This window comes from Capricornis sumatraensis, chromosome 5, assembly GCF_032405125.1.
Source record: "Capricornis sumatraensis isolate serow.1 chromosome 5, serow.2, whole genome shotgun sequence".
In the NCBI taxonomy this organism is placed as follows: Eukaryota; Metazoa; Chordata; class Mammalia; order Artiodactyla; family Bovidae; genus Capricornis; species Capricornis sumatraensis.
In genome coordinates, this window is record NC_091073.1 from 34,196,461 (window position 1) to 34,208,559 (window position 12,099).

At 36.1% G+C, this 12,099-nt stretch overlaps 1 protein-coding gene across 1 annotated transcript in view; it reads left to right on the forward strand.

Moving 5' to 3' along the window:
* ABCB5 (ATP binding cassette subfamily B member 5) overlaps nucleotides 1–12,099 on the forward strand; it is a 115,091-nt gene that overhangs the window by 72,225 nt on the left and 30,767 nt on the right. Inside the window, 1 exon segment of the mRNA XM_068972746.1 lies at nucleotides 1,283–1,366. Coding sequence (XP_068828847.1) covers nucleotides 1,283–1,366 — 84 coding nt within the window.

Sequence of the window (12,099 nt, forward strand, 5' to 3'; positions counted from 1 at the left end):
ACTGCTACTGTATAGTGCAGATCGTGATCTCTATAAAATGTCCTTTGAACATCTAGACCCTAATTTGTTTGGGACACCTTCTCAATCCAGGGGTTTACAGAGTAGTGATGTCATGCTAGGACTGCAATCCCCGACCCCTCCCATATTCCTCCACAGGGGCTTTCTTCTTACATAGCAGCATGATTAATGCATCACCTTCTATCTGTCTTGTTTTTGTTTCCTTAGTTGGCAGAAATGTGTTACCTGGGCATCAGGGCCCTGGCTGGGTTTAGTAATTCAAGAATTCTTTTGCTCTTCACTCACTAAAAATCAGTCATTTTTAGAGCCAGTCTCCACATAGTTTTAAGCCATATGAGGTTTAAGTAGTTTGAGTGCATGGGAGGAAACATTTAATAGCTAAGGAAAGAAAATCAGCATTGCTCAAAATTGAGAAGTGCTAAGTGCTATCTGTATTTGATGTTGAAAATGAAATTGGTTATAACATTATGCTTTTATTGTGTATATTTTTGACCTATCAAATTGCATGCTTTTTTGGCTGCAGGGGTTTTACAGCAGGCCTGCCTCTTTAGCTTCTCACAATGTCCAGTACTTATAAGATCTAGGTGGGAATGTAAAGTGTCAGGGAAAATCTTGCCTATATAGGTCCTGAAGAGAAGGAAACAGATTTTTTTTTAATCATTTCTAAGTTTAGATAGAAAGTTTGGAAATATTTCTAAGGTGTGTTGTGCATTACCTTACTTTTTTAGTAAAATCTGCTCTCCACAAAAATTACTTGTGCAGTAAAATTATAAATTACTTGGTGGTTCAAAATGATCATTTTAAACACCGATTATTATATAGTGTTGTAGCATGGTAAAGAGTCCAAGCTGTTGGGCTTAAGTTCTTCAGTTTTTATCTACATATAGATCTTCGTGAAGTAAGAAAAAAAATTTATTTGCTCCACAAATTTTAAGTGCCTGTGAGTAAAGAGGCAGGCAAATAAATGCTTTCAAAGTTAATATAGCGCTTCCCTGGGGGTTCAGACAGTAAAGAATCCATCTGGAATGCGGGAGACCTGGGTTCGATCCCTGGGTTGGGAAGATCTCCTGGAGAAGGGCGTGACAACTCACTCCAGAATTCTTCCCTGGAGAATCCCCTTGGATAGAGGAGCCTGGCAGCCTGCAGTCCATGGGTTGCAGAGTCGGACATGACTGAGCAAATAGGCACAGAGCAGAAGTTAATACAGCACAATCACAAGTCAAAGAATTTTTTGATAACCATTTTAATTCTCTCTTTTCTTTAGGATATTTCCTGGTTTGATGATAAAGAAAACACCACAGGAGCCTTGACAACAATATTAGCCATAGATATAGCACAAATCCAAGGAGTATGTATATTGCTTTTATTTTTAAATGGTGTATATTTGTGTTACACATGAGTGCATGTACACATATGTGTCTTTGCCTATATGTGAGCTACGCTGAGATGACCCACATCATTAAGGAGACCAGGTAAGTCTCAGGGCTAACAGGGAGCTCTCAATGAAAGATATAAGGAAGCGTTTCAGTTCTGGACATTTTTAACTAAAAATAAAGGGCATTTAGGACACATAATAGGATAACCAGAGGACCACAGAAAATACCAAGAATGAGTTAGACAAAAAAGCTCAGAATTAGATAGTAATATAAGATAAAGTAACAAAATTAAAACACACAAATAACTTGGAAGTTTTAAAAGAAGCAAGTTTAATTTTTCTTTCCCCCCAGAAAATAAAATCTCATTTAAATAATATGTAACAAGTTAAATTCATCTGTATCTGGAAATGGTTCTGTGCTGTTGTTATACAGATCAAGTTAAAGAGTTATGTGTAATCATGACTGGTCATAATATGTGTAAATAAAATGTACACTGATGCACAATATTCAAAATCAATGACAGAATAACTAGCATAACGTATGTCAAAGTGATGCGAAAATAAGTATGGGGAGAAGGATAGGATGGAAGAGATAAAGAGGAATTTATTAGCTTTCATCCAGTTATTTTAATAAAATTAATCTTTTATTACATGTGGAGTTTCAACTATGATTGAGAAAAGAAATGTAAAACAAAATTTTCCCACTTTGAATTTAAGTGAGATAAAATGTTTGATCTCTTTGTTAAAATAAGAATTCTACCAGAGTTACAAACTTTCCTTTTTCCTTATGCATGTAGAGAAAAGGAAAGTCAATGATGCACCTCTGAAGGACAGAAAAATCTTAACAGTTTTTGGTTGTTGTTGTTATTGTTTAGAAATACTGAAATGTTGATTGCAGCATTGCTATCAGAGCAACAAATTGTCAACTAAAACAGCTCTTCAAAATCGTATTTTTATTTCCACAAGACATGGCCACTATTCTAATTTTTGTAACTTTTGCAAAACCTCTTTTTCAATATATACATTCAAGGAAATAGATTTCTAATACTAGAGAACAGAGCAAGTTGGTTACAATTATAAACATTCACATGCTTCTGTATTGGTTTAGAAAACTAATTTTATGATGTAGAAAGACCTAAAGAGGAAAGAGGGCATCATCTTCATCGCTTCCTGAAACTCTTTTCTGTAATTTTTAAAACAAAGCTCTAAATTTCATTGGATAGCATTTAAATTTTAAAGTAAGGCTGAGAAGTTGGATTTTACTGATATAAATGGGGAAAAAATGATGGATAGAATTTCACTTAGTCATTAAGGAATGAGGATAGCAACAATAGAATTAGATGAATGACATCTGTATTTAGAAATTCAAGGGTTCACTAAATTTGGCAGAAATATCAGTCCCTATAATTCCATTTGGATCTCCATTCTACAAAACTTTTTTTTCCTTTGCTGTATGAATGTTTTTCTCTTACTACCTATCATCATTCAGATCTTTTAAGAATTCAGTGGATTAACTATTCTTACTACCAGCTATACTTTATAAGTAAGACATTTCTTTAATAAGTATTTGCTTGAATGAAAAGAACAAATTAGTACTAAAGACCAACATTGCTTTCCTATAATCTTTACTTGTGTCAAATGATAATCTTGTCTCTTATCAAGAGAAATTAATGAGAATATTTGTCCTTATAAGCGTTTGACTAATACCATTTGATCATTTGAAAATGTCCTGTTGCAGTTAGTAAATGTTGTTCTCATGATAACTTCTGGGCAAGTCAAATCATTTTCATTGAATAAGAAGTAGTAGCTAAAGGCTAGATGGCTGGAATACCAATGACCCATTTAAAGTTGCAGAATTTGAAAAGCAAAGCAACCAAAGAAGGATACCAAGAATGAGACTGTGTCTGGTGCTGCTGCTGCTAAGTCGCTTCAGTCGTGTCCAACTCTGTGCGACCCCATGGACTGCAGCCTACCAGGCTCCTCCGCCCATGGGATTTTCCAAGCAAGAGTACTGGAGTGGGTTGCCATTGCCTTCTCCGGAGACTGTGTCTGCTAGCATATACTTCACATAAGCCCTTGCTTTGCCATATATAGGTAGAATCATATCTAACTTGAATGGATTCTCTTTCTATCAAAGGAAGAATTATTTCCAAATCTCATTTGACCAATATTTCTTTTCTCACAAAGACACACCACACTACAGATTAATCAGAAAACAATAATTCAGGGTCATATGTCCTATCATATCAACTTAAGGAAGATATATTTCCATCTCAGTTTCTTCATCATGCAATTTCAGTCACATGTTACTTTTATCAAATGTAATAGGGTGAATGTTCATGAACTAGCCCCTTAATAACAATAAATATTATTATGAAACCCTTACTAATGACCAAAAGTCTAAGCTCCGGGTCCTTTTTAAATGTTCTGATACTCTGAGAGTCTTGAGAAAAACATGTTAGTGAACTAAGGTTACAGAACAAAATGATTCCTAAAACAGTTGATTGAATCCAACCAATTTAACTGGTATTATTTCAGCCCAAGGTAATGGCTTATTGCCAGTAGAGCTGTCAACAGACTTTTCTGTGTAAAATGTAGTTTTATTAAAGGTATAGAGCCATTTTTAATTCTTTGGGAGACTGAATTTCACAGAATTACAAGGTACTATTTCTGTATATTTTAGCAGCTCCTCTTCATCAACCAGAAGTCTTACCTCCCTTTTGTCCTTAAGAAAGCCATAATGTACACTTGATATACCACTGAGAGACACAATGTTAGTTCCAAGAATTCTCCTCATCAGAATAGTTACATTGCCTCCCAAGAAATAAAAATTTCATTTATTAATTCCAAGAGCCCAATGATTTGATTAGGTAGAGCTTGGCTATCAAAGCCTAGACAATGGTGACCTCACTTCTTGATTAAATTTTTTGGTATGGAAAGAGTATAAAACAGCTTAACATTACTTACGATTCGAACAATGTGAGTAGTCACTGAAATCACTTTACCACAGTATAATGTTGGTGTATACTTGCTGTTTGCCTTACAATTTTAGGTTGAATTCATTGAGACATTATCAAGTCTACAGCAAAACCTAATATAATGGTTTAAGGCGGTTCTTCTTATAAAGAAAAATTTCAATCTCAGTCCTGAACTCAATACTCCATAGTAAAACTTTACCGCTGCTAAACCCACAAACTGTTGGGAAGACAAATCAAGAAATTCAACTTCCGCTTTTGACCAAAAAAGTAAGAGAAAGCTATAGGGACAAACGGACTTCATTGAGCATACTGGCCCAATAATGTGTAATTAGTTCAGTTCAGTTCAGTTCAGTTCAGTTGCTCAGTCGTGTCCGACTCTTTGCAACTCCATGAATCGTAGCACGCCAGGCCTCCCTGTCCATCACTATCTCCTGGAGTTCACTGAAACTCACATCCATCGAGTCGGTGATGGCATCCAGCCATCTCATCCTCTGCCATCCCCTTCTCCTCCTGCCCCCAATCTCTCCCAGCATCAGTCTTTTCCAATGAGTCAACTCTTTGCATGAGGTGGCCAAAGTACTGGAGTTTCAGCTTTAGCATCCTTCCTTCCAAAGAACACCCAGGACTGATCTTATTTAGAATGGACTGGTTGGATCTCCTTGCAGTCCAAGGGACTCTCAAGAGTCTTCTCCAACACCACAGTTCAAAAGCATCAATTCTTCAGCACTCAGCTTTCTTCACAGTCCAATGCTCACATCCATATATGACCACTGGAAAAACCATAGCCTTGACTAGATGGACCTTTGTTGGCAAAGTAATGTCTCTGCTTTTTAATATGCTATCTAGGTTGGTCATAACTTTTCTTCCAAGGAGTAAGCATCTTTTAATTTCATGGCTGCAGTCACCATCTGCAGTGATTTTGGAGCCCCAAAAAATAAAGTCTGACACTGCTTCCACTGTTTCCCCATCTATTTCCCATGAAGTGATGGGACCGGATGCCATGATCTTAGTTTTCTGAATGATGTATTCTGCATATAAGTTAAATAGGCAGAGAGACAGTATACAGCCTTGACGTACTCCTTTTCCTATTTGGAACCAGTCTGTTGTTCCATGTCCAGTTCTAACTGTTGCTTCCTGACTTGCATATAGGTTTCTCAAAAAGCAGGTCAGGTGGTCTGGTATTCCCATCTCTTTCAGTAAATTCATTTATTTTCCACAAAATACTTTATTAATGAATAATATGAATACAATGAATAGCAACAAGCCTTAAACACCTTCATTTTCACAAACTTTATAAATTTGTCCAACTAAACCTTTTATTTTCCTCTACAAATATTTTTGCTACCATCAGTTGTAGTACATCTTAGCAGGTTACACTTCAGGTTGTACTCATCTAGGTTTTTGTCTCAACTTCTTTGAAAATATTCTCAACTGTAGCTGTTACATACAGATTATCCATAGCAGTTAATGTTTCAGTCACTTCAAACTTGACATTGACTCATCAAAAAAACCAACAATTAAGCAGTATAACTATTTAGGTCAACACATCAAGAGCCAGGAAAACTACTCAAAACGACCTACCTTGATTTTCAATTGATCATTTATATTTCTGTTGTTCTCAACTTTTTGAGCAATAGTTTTCATATCATCTGATATAAGTTTATGCTCTCTGAACACATTTCTTCCACTACTGCAATCAAACATGATTTAATTAAGTCACTATCTGTGACTTTCTTTACTTAGCTAATAAATGAGATGCTCAGAAACTTATTTAGATTCAGCCACATTTTCACTTTTTAGTTTTATGAATAAATTGTTAAAATGTGTTATTCCATTTTAATTTTCTAATTTTTATAAATGTTACTTTCCTGTGAATTAGGAATTTTATGATGAGTGCTGTCTCCTAATGTTGACCTGTATTTTTAGAACTATACAGTATCATAGCATAATAAACTCAACACTGTGGCATCTAATTAGAACACAGAGTGATCCACAGCCTACTGTGCCTTAAAAGCAGACATCCCAAAGTCCACTTTTCTCTTCCTTTTTTATTTTTAGATGATGGACGTCAATGGTAATTTGAAAAATTTGAATAAAATACCATAGTACAGCAACACGTGTGGCACTCAACATGCCGCCAAATTACAGTTGCCTGACACTGAGCAGCAGTACAAAGTGAGGAGAGGGGCACATAAGGTCTCTCTAGCAGTGCCTCAACTTCCATCATTTTAGTGCTGAGATAGCCGTAGACAATAGGTAAACAAAGAGACATGGCTGTGTTTCAATAAAACTTTGTTTATGGACACTGACATTTTCATTTGTAGAAATTTGATGTGGGTCGTTTTCATTTATCCTCCTTATCTCTTAACTTTTTGAGTGTATGCTATACAATTATAATAACTTTCAAGGCCATTATCTGCTAAATCTAACATTTCTGTCAGTTCTGAGTCAGTTTCAATTTATTGATTTTTATGCTCATTAAGGGTCCTTTTTTGCTGCTTTTTGGCATACCTGATAATTTTTGACTAGATGCCACATGTTGTGAATATAAATTTTTAGGTGCTGAATATTTTTGTATTTCTATAAATATTCTTGTCTTGTTCTGGGATGCAGTTAAATTACCTGGAAACAGTTTGATCTCTGGGAGGGAGGGTCTTGATTTTAAGATTTATTAAGCAAGACTGGAGTCAACTACTGAGGCAAGACATTGAACATGCGCTACCCAATGCTGGGTGAATAATGAGGTTTTCCAGTCAGGCTGGTATGACCAAACACTATTTCTAGCCTTCACACATGCATTGTTCAATCGAATACTCAAGGGGGACCCTTTCTGGATATTTAGATTTCTTTCTGTATACCTTTAGTGTTCTGTATTGCAAACTCTAGCTTCCTTGGACTCTCCAGACTCTCAGCTTTGTCTATTCCACTTAGTCAGTCTGGTGGGCTCAGTCTTAGAGGTCTTAGAGTTCACCCTTTCTATTCTACAGCCTTGGAGCTCTTTCAAGGCATAAGCTGGGGCAATCATAGGGCTCACCTTGTTTGTTTCCTATTTCCCTTCGTTGTCTTAGGTCTAGTATCTTGAAACTTATTGTTTCATATATTTTATCTATTTTTTGTTTCAGCTGAAAGGACAAATTCATTCCTTCTGTTCATGTTCATGTTCAGTTCAGTTGCTCAGTCGTGTCCGACTCTTTGCAACCCCATGAATCGCAGCACGCCAGGCCTCCCTATCCATCAACAACTCCCGGAGTTCACTCAGACTCACATCCATCAAGTCAGTGATGCCATCCAGCCATCTCATCCTCGGTTGTCTCCTTCTCCTCCTGCCCCCAATCCCTCCCAGCATCAGAGTCTTTTCCAATGAGTCAACTCTTTGCATGAGGTGGCCAAAGTACTGGAGTTTCAGCTTTAGCATCATTTCTTCCAAAGAAACCCCAGGGCTGATCTCCTTCAGAATGGACTGGTTGGATCTCCTTGCAGTCCAAGGGACTCTCAAGAGTCTTCTCCAACACCACAGTTCAAAAGCATCAATTCTTCGGCGCTCAGCCTTCTTCACAGTCCAACTCTCACATCCATACATGACCACTGGAAAAACCATAGCCTTGACTAGGCGGACCTTAGTCAGCAAAGTAATGTCTCTGTTCATGTTAGCCAGAAGCAGAAATCCTGCCGTATGGAATTTTGTTTCTACAATTACGTACTGAGTTTACATCCATTTATTTTCTTATGGTAGCCATTTTCTGGAATTTTCTTATCAAAGTTGTATTCCCCACATTTAGCACAGTACCTTGGACATAGTAGATACTCCATAATGGTTATCTGCAGAACTATATAATTATGAATTTCTGCTTTTAATTTTCAAGGAAAAATTCTATTTTTCTGCACATTGATAAAGAATCTAAAGAAGTTTAATTAAATTTCTTCTGATTTCCAGTTCTAAATTCTTTCCAGAATTACACTGTTACTCTAGGCTTTAAAGGCAATTTTTTTATTTTCCTTTAGTTCTTGTAGTATTTTTCAAGGCTGCATTTTTATTTTAATTCTTCCTGGAATAAGAAAGATATATTTGGATCCTTCTTATCCTGCTACCATCACCAAAAGGCAGGGACTGTGGCCTGTCCATGGCTGCACTGACTGAATATTTCAATAAGTTTCTGGTAGCTTAAACTAGAATGCCAGTAGAAAGGCACATGATCTTATTTTCAAGAAGCAGATTAGTACAAAAGTGGATAACTCAAGCTTGTTGAATAAACAAGGATATGCAAGTACAAGTCAGTTTATAGAAAGTTTTTATGTCCTAAACAAAAAGTTCAAACACAAGACTATTCCATCAGAAATTTGGCAGGTTTACACTTGAATGTTTTTAGACAAGAGGTTGGTATGCATAGTGTATAGCCTAATTTTCAGTGATTCTCAAATGTTCATCTACTGTGGCACCTACAGTTCATCTGCTGTACTTCTCTCTCTCTTTCTAGCACACTGCATAATTTTACACACAAAAGCTACAATCCTCAGTATACTTTCTGTCTTTCCTCTTCTGGTTTTCTACCTCTTTACTTCCTTTTGATCTACTGTCAAGAATTTTAATTTTTAAAGAAAATAGGATAAAAACAGAGGAAGGCAGTGAAGAAAAGAACTACATTATGGCCACCTAATAGGAAATATCCAAACAGAAAAGAATAACTGTCCACTGGATATATTTCATACTTTTGTTAATATACATATAATGTTAAGAACTGTCATCTGAAAAAGGAAAAGTCATTGACTTCAACCTAAGAAACTACAAAGTGGAAATTAATGAATGTATCAAGGCCTACCAAACACAGCTATCAAGTAATTTCTTACTAATATATAGATAAATTTTATATTAAAAGAATATCTTATTCTTAACAAAGCCTGACTGTAGTTTTTTTAATATTTCTATTTTATAGAAAAATATATAGAGTTTATGTGGCTGTAGGGGCATTCCATAGTTAATTTGATATGGGGGTGGGAACTTCAACATTACAAGTGCTTAAGTTCCACAGCCTCTTCATCCAACTATATGATCTATATAACTCTGAAACTCATGGTGAGCGTGGGAGGAAAGGAGCAAGTTGACAGTATATTAGTTTGCTAGGTTGCTGTAACCAAGTACCACAGTCTGAGTGGCTTAAACAACAGGAATTTATTTCCTCATGGCTCTAGAGGTTAAAAGCCCAGGATCAAAATGTTGGCACAGTTGGTTTCATTCTGCATCCTCTCACCTTGACTTATAGTTTTCTTCTTCTTGTGTCTTTCCTCTGTGCAAACATGTTCACATTGAAATTTCCTTTTTTTTTTAAATAAGGAAACCAATCATATTTGATTAGGGTTCACCCTCCAAAACCTTATTTTAACTTAATCACCTCTTTAAGGACCTTATCTCCAAATGCAGTCACATTCTGAGGAACTGGGAGTCAGGATCTCAACATATGAATTTGGGTGGGAGGTGCAGGACAATTCAGTCATAATATACACATCATATATCTCTGCATCATCCAGAACCCTCAAGAGACAGAGTGTGAGTAGGTATTAAGTACCAAATGATGTTCTTATTTTAACCTCATAGGTTAGTCAGTCGGTAATAAATACCCTAAGGCATATTTAAAATACGTTACCTGTCTGTCTGAATTTTCAGTATTTAGTGGTTTGTTTGATGTTTGCTATTGTTATTTGTTTTTACTTTGGGGAGTTTTCTTTGATTGTTCATTGAAAAATGGGAAAATAGTGAATCATTATGAAATGCAGTCTTGAAATTAAAACCACAAAAAAATTTTTAGGAGTAAGTCAGAGCCCTGTCTGATAGCTCAGTTGGTAAAAGAATTTGCCTGCAGTGTAGGAGACCCCAGTTCGATTCCTGGGTCAGGAAGATCCCCTGGAGAAGGGAATGGCTACCCACTCTAGTATTCTGGTCTGGAGAATTCCATGGACTGTACAATCCATGGGGTCGCAAAGAGTTGGAGACAGCTGGGCAACTTTTTATTTCACAGAGCCCTGTGGGGAAAGAAGATTTTTCATTAATGTTATTTTAATGATGATACTAATTTGGGGGGGGTACGTCAGTGAATAGTAATATCATTTTTTAGAGAAGCAATTTGACAATATCTATGAAGAATGAAAGGGTATATACACTTTAACATATAATTCCAGGCTAGGAATTTAATATCGGGAAATAAAAGATGAGCACAGAGATATTGCACAAAGATGCTCATTACGTCTTTGTTTTTAGTAGTGAAAAATTGGAAGCGATCTACTAAAAAATTTTTGAAGACTATTTCATGACCCACGAAAAAGCTTGCAGTGTAATATAAAGGGATAAAAGCAGGATATAATACTGAATACACACAATAATCCTAATCTGAATGTGTATGTATTTATGTCTGGAAGGATGTCATTTTAAACATTATTCAGACCTTTTCCAATGACCATGTTTTCATGATCAGAGCAAAACATATGTTCTAAAATGTGAATTGATATCTCAGTTGATTGTAGCTATGTTTCTAGGTAAATAGGGGTTTCCTTTTTTCATCCCAGTATAAAGGAGCTTCAAATTTCAAGACATGTAGTTCTCATAAAACAGCGATGAAGATATTTCTACCTATTTTAAGTTTTTTCCCCAAATTTCTTTTATGTTATCTTATACCATAATGTTTCCAACTCTTTTTCTATCTTGATGTTGCCTCTGTAGAACTTTGCTGAGTGAAATTGTTATAAATTGCAGAAAAGGGAAGATATTATATACAAAGGATATACTTCAGTGAATATCCTCATTCAATTCAGCACTACTATAGTATAGTAGCTAAGAGTACCAGCCCTTTTTTGGTATAAGAGGAAGGGGGCAGGACTGGGTTGTGGAGACCACATATGGTGAGTTGGTCATTCATATGAGTCACCAGCCTCATGCCGGAAAGCAAAGCCAGAGCATGCAGAGGAGAGGGTATGCGTCCTGGGCAGAGACAGGGGTCATGATAGCTGACTGGTCATGATCTGCATGATAGCAGAGAGACTGATCATGACACTTTGTTAAAGAAAATGGGAGCTAGGTTTCTTACTATTGAAGAAGTGGATAACAAATATTAGAAAGGAGAAAGCCAGAAATAATAACCTTGTGTTTTTTTAATTGGAACTGGATGTATTGATATAAACCCATGGATTTCAAGAAATGTAGAGAGAAATATAGATTTCAATATGTGCATGCATCTACACACATACACACACACACACACACTCCCCTGTTATATCCACTAACATTCCACTGATAATGAACACAACTAGCACTATATATTGACTTCTAAATAACATCCTCTACTACAGGAACTCGGTCTCCAGGAACTCAGACTCCTTGGAGAAATGACAAATTTAAGGTGTAGGGCCTAGAAAATATTTTTTATCAGAAAGCAATAATATATTCAAAGAATAATAGGAACAATTCAAAGGACAATAATATTGGACATAGGCATACAAATAAAACATAGTGACCCCATAGTAGAGGACATTTTTAAACTCTAAATATTATTTAATCTCTAAATGGACTTCTCTGGTGTTTTAGATGGTTAAGAATCTGTAATGGCTACCTACTCCAATATTCTTACCTGTAGAATTCCATGGATAGAGGAGTCTGGCAGGCTACAGTCTATGGGATCACAGCCAGACACAACTGAGGGACTAAAAAAAAAAAATCTCTAATTATTGGGTTGACCCAAAAGT